The 14855-nt window shown below is 34.8% G+C and overlaps 1 protein-coding gene across 1 annotated transcript; it reads right to left on the bottom strand.

The window, feature by feature from the left end:
- Positions 1-10560: 10560 nt before the first annotated feature.
- LOC149543862 (heavy metal-associated isoprenylated plant protein 28-like) lies at positions 10561-12736 on the bottom strand. The gene is made up of 3 exons (XM_089796338.1): positions 12489-12736; positions 11158-11239; positions 10561-11002 (listed from the first exon to the last, which is right to left on the bottom strand). The coding sequence occupies exons 1-3, from the start codon at positions 12588-12590 to the stop codon at positions 10839-10841; spliced, it is 348 nt and encodes a 115-aa protein (XP_089652464.1). The 5' UTR covers positions 12591-12736; the 3' UTR covers positions 10561-10838.
- Between the last annotated feature and the right edge of the window lie 2119 nt (positions 12737-14855).

The raw sequence follows: 14855 nt of genomic DNA, 5'->3' as shown, positions 1-14855 counted from the left end.
AAGAAATAAAGAAATAAACATGAGGTTTTTGTTTGACTATTTTTTTATGCTATGTTATACATAAATGATCACTTAACATTTACAGTGAAACCTTTCCAAAAAACCCATCTCTAATTACTAGAAAGAACATAGAGCTAAGTGGTTTCCTTAAGATTGTACATTACAAATTTTATGATTTTCTAGAAACAAATCTTGAGGAGAAATAATTAATCAATACACACCTTATTAAAGATAAACATGAGTATACTCAATTGAAAGGAAGATGAGTGAGAAAGGTACGAGAAGGGGTAGAGATGAACAAGTAGATAGTGATGTATATGTGAAATTGGGGGGCCTTTGATCCTCACATACACTTCAACATGGTCATTACTTGTGAGATCATCTCGAAATAAACATTGTATTGTTTATTCGAAAAGTCTAACAAAGTGACCTGTTGCCTTCTAACTAGAAGGATTATGCCTTTGCTCTCAAAATGAAAAGTGGGCAACCGAATCTCTAGAATGAAGGATTTATGCAGCTAAATGAAAGTGCAATTAATCTAGGTGAGAGATACAATTATTAATCTTAGAAATGAAGAAACATAGTATGCTAAATAGATTCATATTTAAAATCTAAATGATATTACAATGAAAGAAATAAAGCTATGCAAATGTGAGCAAAGTGAGTAAGAATTTCAGTATAAATTCGATGCAAATTCCAAAATTCATCCTCTGTAATGAGGAATGAAGAATTTCTTTTATAGAATCTAAGAAGTGATAGACGGTTAAGATTAACCGGAATGGACGGTCAAGATTGAAGAGGAGAGCCAATCATAAAGGTAACTTCCTCATGAAAAGGGAGTTAACTAGTTGCCTTTGAGTGATAAAAGGAGTTAACTGAATCCTTTTGAGTGATAAAAGGAGTTAACTGAGTCCTTTTTGAGTGATAAAATGACCTAACTAGTTCCTTTTCTTGAGTGAATATTTAATTTAATAAAATAGAATATGACCTCATAAATGGATAACTTTAACTAATTGAATAATTAAATTCAATGATGTAAAAAGAGGAGATATCTTATTAAATTAAATATATTTAATTCCTTTCTATATTAGCTAAAGAGGTAATTTTAATTTAATTAAAGTAAAGCACTTATAATTAAATTAAATTAAATTGATAGGTTTTTGTAGCTAATTTGAGTCGATATTATGAAATTAAATAAATAATATGTTTAATGAAAATAATGGTTTTCTGCATTTGACACTTAGTTCAAGTAGAAATAATTAGAATTAGAATTGCCTAGTAAAATAGGACTTAGGAATAGTTGAATAAACCAAAGTTGGTTAATATGGCAATGTACCAATTTTGGGGTATTACAAGTGATAGCAGGGGTTGATGCAGGCAAGAAGATGAATAAATAGGGCCAAAGGCTCACGCAACTATCCAAACCACCCTGCAAGAGTTAACACAACAGAATCAAACACAAGTGGACAACAACCAAAGGAGGAGAAGAGGAAAATACTTCTATTGATTCATCAAAATATCGTCATACATGCCCAGCTATGAGGCCTTCTGGGTTACGACCAATTACAATACATTCACATTCAAAGATCCAATAGCAAATTCGCACTTTCAGTTTTGCTCCCTCAAAACTTTTCTCTTCTAAGACTTGCTTAGCTCTAAGCCTAAACTCTCTATTTATACTTGCCAAAATGGCTTACAGATCATTCTAGAATCATTACATAAAAGGAAGGCTAACACAACAACGGTCTGGACTCATCCCAAGAAAAGATCTTAAATTAAATGTCGCAAATGAAATAATTTTTGCAAGTTGGCTCACAGAAATCACGTCCAAATACTGGCACTCGGCATACACTGGGTAACTCGGCACATGAAGGATCACTCGGCATCCACTGGGTAACTCGACACCTGAAGGAATGCTACAGTAACTCGACACCTAAAGAGTGCTACAATAACTCGACACCTGAAGAGTGCGATAGGAACTCGACACCTGAAGAGTGTTACAATAACTCGGCACCTGAAGAGTGCGACAGGAACTCGGCACTTGAAGAGTGCTATAGTAACTCGGCACCTAAAGAGTGCGATAGGAACTCGGCACCTGAAGAGTGCTATAGTAACTCGACACCTGAAGAGTGCTTCAGTAACTCGGCACCTGAACTCAGCACCAACTACAAAAGAAGCAAAAAAGAGCAAGATAACAAGGCAACCCAGGATGCTCCTACATCAGACAACTGGGGTTGGAATAAATGATTCTCCTGAATCATTGAGATGTCCCAACCTGAGCTAAATCCAACTCAAATTGAGAAATTCATGAAGCATCTTCAATAGGTCTATTCTTCCACTTCACCAAATATTCATAGTAATCTTTTCCTCTTGTACTCTTGCCAACTCTCTGATCCAATATCTGTTCAACTTCCTCAATCTATTTCTTAGGATAATCATCTAGTATAACAACTTCATCCTCTGACTCATGATACTTATACAAATTAGCAATGTTAAATATAGTAGATATATCCATGTCATCAGGTAACTCAACTTCATAAGCATTACCACTGTCAAACTTTTTTAGGATCTTACAAGGTCCAAATTTCTCCATCTTTAGCTTGCTATATGTTCCAACTAGGAATCTTCCTTTCTTTAGATGAATCATCACCTCATCACCAATTTGAAAATTGTGGTGTCTTCTAGACTGATCAGCATTCTCCTTATACTTTTGATTACTTTGTTCCAACCTCAACTTCACCTCTTTATGCAAGGACTCCATAAAGTCAGCAAATTCTTCTCTTGCAACACTTTTCTTTTCTTCACCAACAACATCTCTCAAATTTGATATACCTCTAGGATGCATTCCAGTAACAATCTCAAAAGGTGTCTTCCCTGTACTCCTATTCACAGAATTGTTATATGCAAATTCAGCTTGTGCCAATACCATCTCCCAATTGCTTAGTTTATTCCCAACTAAACATCTCAGCCAATTACCCAAGCTTCTATTCACAACCTTTGTCTGTCCATCTATTTGTGGATGGAATGTAGAACTAAACTTCAATTCAGTACCCATCTTCTTCCACAAAGTCTTCCAAAAATAACCAACGAACTTATTGTCTCTATCTGAAATAATGCTTCTTGGTAATCCATGCAATCTCACAATCTCTTTAAAGGAAAGTTCAACAACATGCTCTGCATCTGATGTCTTCTTATATGGTATGAAATGAGCCATCTTAGAAAATCTATCCACTACAACAAATATGGAATCATACCCCTTCACCATTTTAGGCAATCCAAGAACAAAATCCATACTGATATTAGTCCAAGGTTTCTCAGGAACAGTAATAGGTGTATACAAACCAGTATTTTGACTCACTCCCTTTGAAACTTGACAAACTCCACAGCTCTTTACAAATTTTTGAACATCCTTATACATTTGTGGCCAATTATATTTCTCTTTCAGCAAACTCAATGTTTTATCAATTCCAAAATGTCCAGCTAATCCACCACTATGCTTTTCCTTAATCAAATTCAACTTCATAGGACTTCTAGGAATACACAACTGAATGCCTTTGAACAACATACCTTCTTGAATGAAATACTCATCATACTTACTTATGTGATCTTTCAGATTTGGTGCTCTGCACTCTCTCTACGCCTTAAAAAAATTAGGATCAGCATCATATAACTCTTTCATCTCATCAAAACCAAGAACTTCAACCTTCATTTCAGTCAACAAAGAATGTCTTCTACTCAATGCATCAACAACTTTGTTAGTAACTCCACTCTTATGCTTGATCACAAATGTAAAACTCTGCAAATACTCAACCCACTTCATATGTCTTTGATTCAATTTACGTTGACTTCCCAAGTATTGTAAAGCTTTATGATCAGTATACAACACAAACTCCTTAGGCATCAAATAATGTCTCTATTTCTTCAATGCTTGAACAATGGCATAGAATTCTTGATCATACACAAAATATTTCCTTTTAGCATCATTCAACTTTTCACTAAAGAAAGCAACATGCTTACCTTCTTGACTTAACATAGCTCCTATTGCATTACCACTTGCATCACATTCAACTTGAAATACTTTGTTGAAATCAGGTAAAGCCAATACAAGTAATTCAACAACCTTTTGTTTCAAAGTCTCAAAACTCTTATCATCTCCCTATGTCCACTTGAATTCCTTTTTGTCTCCCCTCATTGTTTCAGTCATAGCATTACAAACAGCACTGAAATTCTTTATAAATTTGCTGTAAAAACTAGCTAAACCATGAAATGATCTTACCTCACTCACATTCTCAGGTGTAGGCCATTCCAAAATTGCTTTAACCTTTTCAGGATCCATCTTCAAACCCTCAGCTGAAATCACAAATCCCAAATACACAATCTCCTCTTGCATAAAAGAATACTTTTTTTAGATTAATCATCAACTTTTCCTCTTTCAACCTTTGCAATACTTGCCTAATATGCTCAAGATGTTCTTCCTTAGTCTTGCTGAATATCAGAATATCATCCAAATAAATAATTACAAACTTACCCAAGAATCTTTTCAGAACTTCATTCATCAACCTCATGAAAGTACTAGGTGCATTAGTCAGACCAAAAGGCATAACCAACCATTCATACAAACCATCTTTTGTCTTGAAAGTAGTCTTCCATTCATCACCTTCTCTAATTCGAATATGATGATAGCCACTCTTCAAATCAATCTTGGTAAAATACTTTTCTCCACTCAAACAATCCATTATGTCATCCATTCTTGGCATAGGAAACCTATATTTCACTATTATCTTGTTAATGGCTCTGGAATCAGTACACATTTTCCATTCTCCATTCATTTTAGGTGCTAATATAGTAGGTACAACACATAGACTCAAGCTTTCTCTAATCAAACATTTCTACAATAGTTCATGCACTTGTCTGTTAAGTTCTTCATTCTCTGTAGGTGTTAATCTATGTGGTGCTTTGTTTGGAAAACTAGCTCCAGGGATCATGTCCATACAATGATTTATACTTCTTACTAGAGGTAAACCATCAAGAATATCTTCAGCAATAATGCCTTTATACTCATTCAACAACTTTGCAATTTCTCCTGGCACTTGGTCAATACTACCATCTGTCACTTGGTCACCACTGATTGGCACTCGGTTAACATTGTTTTTCTGCCACTCGGTCTCCATTGACAAAACTCGATTTTCTTGGAATTATAGCAAAACAAACTTGATTCTTTTTCACCTCTTTTTCAAATTGTTTCCCATTAACCATTCAAATTTTTATAGTAGTACAATTAACCTCGTCTAGAACTTCAATCAAAGGCAACAATGTTTGTTACTTCTTATTTACCCAAAGAGTATACTAATTCAATCTTCCATCATGTACAACATATCTATCATATTGTGAAGGTCTACCCAACAAAATATGACAATAATCCATGGGCATAATATCACACAAAACTTCATCAACATAATATCCAATTTTGAATTTCACAAGGCATTGCTCACTTACCAATATCTTATGCTCATCTTTGATCCATGAAACATGATAAGGTTTGGGATGTTTCAGCCTCTCCAACTGCAACTTTGTAACTAGCTCTTCTGATGCCAGATTTGTAGAACTTCCATTGTCAATGATCACTTTACAACATTTTCCAGCCATCTTACATCTTATCTTGAAAAGACTTCTCCTTAAAACAGGTTCCTCATCACTTCCCTTATTGCATAAGGTTCTTCTCACCATCAAATTTTCTCTACCCTTAGGTCCACTTGGTGAACCCTCATCATCTTCTTGAATCACAACATTTCTATTATTCTGCCCACCTTTAGAAGATCTACATTCAAAGGATCTATGCCCTTCTTTGCCACATCTAAAACAATTACCATGAAATCCACCTCTAGAATAAGAATTACCTCTTCCTCGGTAAGAATTAGTGCCTCCTCGGTAAGAATTACCACTTTTCTATTCAGTCTTTCCTTTGTCATCATTCTTCCATTCAGATCTACCTTTATCCTGCATAGAACTTTCAGATCTACCACTTTCTCCATAAGATCTACCTCTGCCTCTCTGGAATCTACCACCTCTACCTCTCTATCTTTGTTCATGCTTCTTTGTCAAGATCTCCTTAGCTTTCAAGGCATATTGATATGCTTCTTCTACACTTTCTAGCTTCACAAAACTTATTTAATCTTGTATTCCAGATCTCAATCCATTAATGTACCTTGCAATTTTCTCGACATCATCATCCACATGTCCAAATCTGATGTCCAGTCTATAGAATTCCTCAGTATACTCTTTCACAGTCATGTCTTTTTGCTTCAAATTTTGCATTTTTCTCAACAAGCTAACTTGGTAGTCAGCAGGAAGGAATTTTTTCTTTACCTTGTTCACCATCTTCGGCCAAGTTCTGATCTTCTCCTTTCCTCTTCTTTGTCTATCAGTTTGCAAGTGCTCCCACCATAGAGATGCATGACCTTTCAGCCTAGTGACTGCTATCTTCACCTTTCTATTATCAGGAGTGTTTTCATACTCAAAGAACTTCTCCATATCAGAGATCCAATCCAGCACAGCATTGGTATCCAATTTTCCATCATAAGGAACAACTTCTACAGTAGGCTTTGAATTCGCTCTAGACAATATTTTCAACAATCTTGCTTCATCTTGGTCTTCTTCAGGTTCTAGATTATGGTTTGGTGCTACTGCTTCATCATCACTTACATCATCAAGATGTGCTCCTCTCCTCTAGGATATCTCCACAACATCTAATCTGGCTTCAATTTGTCTCAACTCATCCAATATAGCATTATCAACATTATTTCCTCTACCACAAACCATCTTTACAAATCAAGTTCCTGCAAGATCATAACCCTCTGCAAGTTATAGGTCAAATCCACAAATCTGCCAACCTACAACCAAATCCAAATCAGGGTTCTACACGATCCAATCTCCACAAGGATGAACCTCAAGCTCTAATATCAATTGACGTAGGCAAGAAGATGAATAACTAGGGCCAAAGGCTCACCCAACTATCCAAACCACCTTGCAAGAGTTAACACAATGGAAGAAAACACAAGTGGACAACAACCAAAGTAGGAGAAGAGGAAAATACTTCTATTGATTCATCAAAATATCTTCATACATGTGCAGCTATGAGGCCTTCTAGGTTACGGCCAATTACAATACATTGACATTCAAAGATCCAACAACAAATTCCCACTTTTAGTTCTGCTCCCTCAAAAATTTTCTCTTCTAAAACTTGCTTAGCTCTAAGCCTAAACTCTCTATTTATACTTGCCAAAATGGCTTATAGATCATTCTAGAATCATTACATAAGAGGAAGGCCGACCCAACAATGGTCTGGACTCATCCCAAGAAAAGATCTTAAATTAAATGTTGCAAATGAAAAAATTCCCGCAAGTCAGCTCGCAGAAATTGCGTCCAAATGCTGGCACTCGGCATACACTGGGTAACTCGGCACATGAAGGATCACTCGGCATCCACTGGGTAACTTGGCACCTAAAGGAATGCTACAATAACTCGGCACCTGAAGAGTGCTATAATAACTCGGCACCTGAAGAGTGCGATAGGAACTCGGCACCTGAAGAGGCTATAGTAACTCGGCACCTAAAGAGTGCGACATGAGCTCGACACCTGAAGAGTGCTACAGTAACTCGGCACCTGAAGAGTGCGATAGGAACTTGGCACCTGAAGAGTGCTACAGTAACTCGACACCTGAAGAGTGCTACAGTAATTCGGCACCTGAACTCGGCACCAACTGCAAAAGAAGCAAAAAAAGAGCAGGATAACAAGGCAACCCAGGATGCTCCTACATCAAAGGTTCTAGAGAAGTCACCTATTTGGTGCTTGTAATTATCTTGCATTTGGTGTTGGGGTATATGTGTCCCTTCATTTTACTTCTTTTAGTGTTTTTTTGGTGACTTTGTTCGAGGATTTTGTGTTGAAATGTTTCTATTTTGGTGAGGGGTTATTTTTTCCTATCAAGATCTAGTGATTTGTTTCTTTTGGTGTTCTCAGTGGGGCTCATTTCCAACAATGTAGGATTCTTGTTTTTTGATATTTTTTTAGCCTAGTAATGTGGTTTCATGGGTCACACCTTGTGGTCTTAGCACTTGGAAGAGCTATGGGGTTGCATTGTTAATCTACAACCAAGTTTTCTTTTCCTATATTTATATGGTCACTTCATATATACAAAGCTTATCCTATGGTTGTTTTCCATTTTGGTGGGGTTATCTCCCCATGATTGTTTCTACCTTGGTTTAGGGAGTTTTTGCTAGTTCTTAGCCTAGTTCAAGGTTATTTGGCATATGTTTTCTCTAGATTTCTACTATTCTCCTTATATGCACCATAGTTTTCCTTGTGATGTTGTGTTCATGTTTGGGGCTTTACATCATTGTATAAGAGTGAATATTATTTCCTGAGAGGTGTAGTTTTTTTGGGGGAGCAAAGTGCTAAATTTGGGTCTTCTCTTCTTCCTTAAAAGTTGTTTGTTATTTGGTTTTATTGTAGCATCCAATGGTAATTGAAGGCCTCTATTAGTTTATCATTCTTTAGTGTTAAAATAGTTGTTTATTTGGAAGGTTTCCCCTTTTTTTTGTTGGCAATATTTTTTAGTGGGATTATGCCACAAGAGTCTCCATCTTTAAGGTTGATATTTATTTATTTTTTGATGGTGGATCTCTTGGGAGTGTTCTTCTTCTTCATGCTCATTGGATTCTAGAAATTTTCAATCTCTCAATTTGACCATAGGTTGTTCTTGGTTATGTTTTATTTTTATTATGGATTTGTTCATCCTTTTTGGGGCTCAGTTCTCTCCACTTCATTAGGTATACTAGTATGTTTTTGTTCTTGGATGGACTCTATCCTACATGACTTCTAAGGAGGTGAACTTGACCACTATGGGTTTGGAAGATTGTGATTATGCCCTACTCTTTCTTGTCCCATATCAAGGTGGTGACATCTCCTATTGTGATGGGGATTTTCTTGTGGATAGAGAATGATTGCTATTCGTATAAGGGGTTGGTTCTTGTTTCAATCTCCCACCTAGCTATATTCTTCTATACTGTTGAGGTGTAGAGTAGCTTTGTAGTTGAAGAGTCATTTTCCTATCACTACATACAACTAGTTGATTTCCTAGTTCAATGGTTTGGAGAGCCTTGAAAAGATGTGTCTTGTTGTGTTGGAAGCTCTATAGAGAGTTGACATGGTTTCTGCCCTTGTTCTATCTCTTGAGACCATTTATTTCTAGAAGTGTATATTTTGGGAGCCTTATCAAAACCCATAAAGATTCTAGGTTCCTTATTAAAATCCATACTATTGTTCTTACTTGGATAGTGTAGTTTGTTCGAGTTTGTCTTGTTTTGTCATTCTTTGTGTTGTTTGTCCTACTAAGTTGAATACTTAATCTTTCTTTGTAAAAGAGATTAGTACACTTTCAAAAACCCTTTTAACCTAAGTATACTTAAATTATCATGAACCCAACACATAAATGTCTAATAGAAAGTTAAATGACATGTAGCTCGACAAGGTGATTTTGAATGTTCATATGATTAAGTTTAATATGTACGTAGGTGTGATGAACAATTCTAGAATCCTAAACTTAGGTCTTAGCAAGGAACATTATACTTAATTATCTAGACATTAAAAAAATTGTAAGTACGAGTGATTTTATCATATAACTCAATTATTCCTAATCTTTTCTTAAGCCTTGGTCAATTTTAAAACGTAGAGGATATAATCAACTTTAAAACATAAAGGATATCGTTATGAAATTGTAAAATGCATTTTTTCATTTATTCTAATTATCTCTCAAGAGATGTGGCAGCTTGTAGGATTCCAAGACTAATTATGTCAGGTGACACGTGACAACATATAGGATTACAAGACTATAATATAGAGTAGACATTGAGTTTGGCTTTTATTAGAAGAGAATAAGTGACGATTTGTTTTTGCATTCTATTTGACATATTTGTTACATCATCCTTTCAAACTGCTGAGTTATTGAATAAATGATTTTTTGTCCATTTACTCAATGATCTCTACAAAATAGTTTTAGAAAAAAAGGATGTGGCTATCCTCCCTACAAATTGCACCATTCACTAAATTTCACTAAAACAAAAACACAATGATTTTTTTTTGAAATTTTCAACATTTGAATCTGTATATTTTGTGATCGAAAACAACAAATGTTTTAAGAATATTTCGCTAAATCTGAAAAAAACATGTTTGACATTTTTTTAAAAGAAATTAGCCAGCGCCAGAAAAAACGGACAGATAGTACGTCTTCTAAAGCTTTTGATCTTAACTTCCACTGCCAAGACAGTGAACACAGGACTCACCTATAGAATAGGTTGTATCGTGGCACCATACTAATTTCTCATTTCTCTCATTAAATTTAGGGGCTCCTGAGAAAAGTTGCTACAGATAGGAACACACCATTCAATAGTATCTACTATAAACTTTAATGGTTGTTTTTACAGTACATTCACTGATAATTGCACTAGAAACTCCAGCAGACACCACATGGAATCTACCGACAATTCTAATGGACAAATAAACTCATACAAGGATGATTATATTATTCTGGACTAGATATTATACGATAAATACAAGAGTGATTCTCTCATTTTAAAATAACAATGTAATGTCAATAATGCCCAAAAAAATAGTATGTAGCGTCAAGGACAGAACACGTTCATGTCCTCGTCTACATACATGTGGGAGTTAATACTTGCTTTACGTATCACATGACTCAAATAGTACTCTACGAAAGAGACTTGCTACCGAATAGAGCAGCTTCCATTGATAAGACCATGTGGAGAAGCATTACATTTAATCTAGTGGGACTCCTCCAAATTCTTGTGTTTACTTAATCTTTCAGGATGTATGTTATTCAATCCCTTTTTCTCGTTGAGCAGTCTTTTCATCCTCTTCTTTGGATCCACAGTCCCTGTCACGGTCACCTTCTTGTGGACTACATCCACCACATACTCCAGCAAATCTGTAGCACCCATCAAGTAAAGATGTTTACAATACCATTTTGTAGAGTCTGATTGTAAAAGGGGAAAACTTAAAATGGGTCTTAGTGAAAAATTCAAGATGGCTACTTAATATTTCAAAAACATTCATGATAGCTGTCTGGTTATGAGAATTTACTATCCATTTTGGAAAGCAATTTGGAGATTCTCTCCCTGCAATCATGGCATCGCATATTGACATTCAAGACAATGACTTGAACCTGCAAAATGAAAAATGAAATATGACAGAGTACAGAATGTGAAATGAAACATGATGAATTCTTATTAGCTAGATTACATTTGCAGCCTCTGGGAAAAACAATGACAGGAAATTAACAGATAAGTAGGAGATATTTTTCATAACAAGTTGAATTGGGGTATTGTTCTCAAGATTCAATTATATTGTTTTCTAGTTAAATTCATTGACCCATGTTTTAGGGTTCACAAGAATCTATATCTCATTAGAATAAATGAAACACTTAGCACTTATTGTATATACAAGTGAAATCCGAGGACTTGTAGAAGGTCACCCATCTCATACTACTACAACTGAAACACACTTAACTACAGAGTTTCCTCCATGATTAATTCCACTTTGATAATAACATATCTAAACATACTAAATTTTCAAAATTCATTATAATAAATTCTCTATCTTTAAATTTTATTCTATATTTTCTATAATATTCATAATTATATTTTATTATTCATTATCAGAAAGGTTAATTGAAGAAGACAAAAATATAAGATTAATAAAGACTCACCAAATGAATCTTTCTTTTCTCTAATTTAGATCTTGATGAATAGTAAAATATGATCTAAAATATCAAAAAAGAAAATACATACAGCCAAAATTTGAAATCTTTGAATCCAAGCCAACACATTATTTGTTTTTAGAATTTATCATTTCTTAACAGCTGAATAATATCATCATAATATAATTGGCCCGCCATTGCCACAGAGGATAATAAAAGTGAACCGCCAGCCTCAATTTATTATTTGAAGCATTGAGCGTCTCTAGTAACATTCTCATCAAATATTTAGGCTACCATTATAGCATCTGGATCAATAAAAATACTGTCAGCATATTATTTTGTTAAACACATTAGATTTCCACAACTTATATTATCTGTTAGTTGTATTAATTTTCCATAGCTCGTACTAAATTGTGCATCATTTCTCGAATAAAGTCTATAAGATATGCTAAACAAACTATGAGGGTCTCTATTATTATTTGTTAAAGACATTTGCAGATTCATCCAGTTCATATTGATGAATGCATCTCATATCTACATTGGACGGTGTAAAATTTAATTTTGAATCAAGACTTGAGATCCTAAGCCGGTCTTACACAATTGAAACTACAAATTAAGTTTCCTAATATTATCCCTTCTCAAGAATTACATGCGCCCAATAACATATTTAAGCTTTGCCCATAATAGAAACTATGAAAAATCAAAATGGGTTTACCGCTGGCATTGTTAATGCTTCTGCAGAGCTCAAAAGATGACTTTTTACTGGCCTTTTTGGAACCCTCCTGCCGAACATGTTGCAACTAAGCTCCAACGACATAGATGTTGGTGTTCTTTTACTTCTCAACTTCAGCCTGAAGATTAGCTGTTGTAGTGGAGAAATAAAATGAAAGAAGAATAACTTTTCAAAGACAAGAGAGTCACAGGCTGCAAAACTGTTGGCCTGTTCCCATCATAAACAATGAATTTCTGCATCGAACTTTAGTGCTCATTTTCTCCTTGAAATTGATACGCTCCTCACAAGAAGGGAACTGTCCACCATGTAATCCAATGTCATCATTGGATTTAGTTAAATGTTCACGCATTGATTTGACTAGAGATGTTTGCTCTGACCTGGAAGCACAGGTTTCTTAGTTGTTAGGACTTAAAATATGTATTTATATTGGGAATATGAGAAGTTTGTGGATATTTCTGTAGGGACTTGCCTAGACTTTGTAATCTTTAACTTAAAAGATAAGGATATTGAATTCTTTAAGCATAAATGCTGTACAGCCACCTCATATATGATTTAATAATAAGACAACATATAGTGTCATGTTTAAGATTAAACATTGTTAATTGATTTGAACAGCTAACTAGTATCAATTTAAAAATAATTTCAAGATCAAGAGTGATTTATAGATTACAACCTTATTTCAAGCTGGCATTCGCTCGTGAATCTATGATTGAAACGCTCCAAAGCTGTATTAGATTTCAGAAATTGATGTGGTCAATGGTTTTTCTTGGACGCTTCTACACAAAAATTAGTGGATAGTTTTAGATTACTGTTGGTAAACAGATTTCTCACTCTGATAATTACTTCTGAAATTGACCCTGTTCGGACTGTGAACAGTGACAACTGTGCCAACAGTTGGAGAGATTGAAACCAATCATTACCAGATTACAATCTTTCACTGTATTTAGAGGGGCAGTTTCCTCATAAGATAATTTTTTAATTTTTCAAATAAAGACGATTACAACTTAAAATATAGAAAGGAAACTAATGATGATGAAGGCACCGCACGACTTCAATGTTTCCATAAAATTGATGTAGATTGATAATGAAAACAAACAAGAACTATGCTTGAGAGCTATCATCAACACCATGCTAATTCAGTGATTTGTGAATATTTACACCATACCATGAAAATATTCAAACTGATGAATCAACACTTCAACAATTCAGATTTTGTAGAAAAGAGAATGCAAAATATACTTTCTTTTAGTTCTTAGTACCAAGAACATAATAAATGACAGATTATAAGAACAAAAATTGCACACACTTTCCAAAAATTGTCTTTTTATCAAAACATAATTGTTCCCTGTCTTCAAGTCCAAAATGTCCCCCATTACAATGACATTTAGAAATTTATAATCATTCTAGCTTAACTAACTTTTTGGGTTTGTAACCACTCAAAATGTTAGAGTTTGGACTACCACGAAGATGGTTTGTAACTAACTCTAACTTTTACAAAGTGAAATTTAAAATTTTAATCTATGAATGACAATGTTAATTTCACAAAACTAAAAACCAAAAAAATGCAATTTATTGATAAGCATGTGATCGGTCCTGTTGACTTAGCCTTGTATCTTTATCTGCCTCTTCTTTGTTTGTTATCACTTCACTACCTGAATAGTTAAATGTCTACGAGGTAGTCATTCCTTCAAAATGGATGTGACTTCTTTCCTCTATTCATGAGTAACCTTGATAGCCAAATTATCTTCCATGCATATTTGTGAAAAATCTATAAAACAAAAGATTAAACTCACAACCCTAAACCTAAAAGTTTAACTCGGCACTTGCTCGGCACTTGATGGTGCCGAGTGACAGGCAACAAGTGCCGAGTGAACTCGGCACAAAGAGGAGCTCGACACTTGAAAAGAAAAGCTCAGCAGCAATAGATGCTGAGTATGCTCGACTCCAAAGGAAATGCTTGACAAAAACAGATGCAGAGTGAGCTCGGCTCCAACTAAGAAAGAGGATGCCAAGTGTTCTATTTCAAAGTTAAAAATTATAACTTAGGAAATATTTCAACGTGAATGCTTTCACCATTAAAACCAGAAAGCCAAAGCTTTAACCTTTCAACCAAACTTGTCAAATGCAATGAATAGAAAATGAAGAACAATAGATTAACTATGTTGCTTGCTTTCTATTCAATATTTCATTAAACTATTACAAAATCTAGGAGCATTCGGCTTCAACTAGAAAATCGTAAAATAACCCTAAACTGATAATACTTCAAACTTCAATAAACTTTTAAAACTGCAACTCTAATGGCTGCATACAATGGTGCCTGGAGCAATCACTGCTTCAACTGGACAAATC

This window comes from Cupressus sempervirens, chromosome 8, assembly GCF_028749045.1.
Source record: "Cupressus sempervirens isolate cs-2001-9-10 chromosome 8, ASM2874904v1, whole genome shotgun sequence".
Classification (NCBI taxonomy): Eukaryota; Viridiplantae; Streptophyta; class Pinopsida; order Cupressales; family Cupressaceae; genus Cupressus; species Cupressus sempervirens.
The sequence above is the reverse complement of the archived record's forward strand: the minus strand, read 5'-3'. Positions and strand labels throughout refer to the sequence as shown.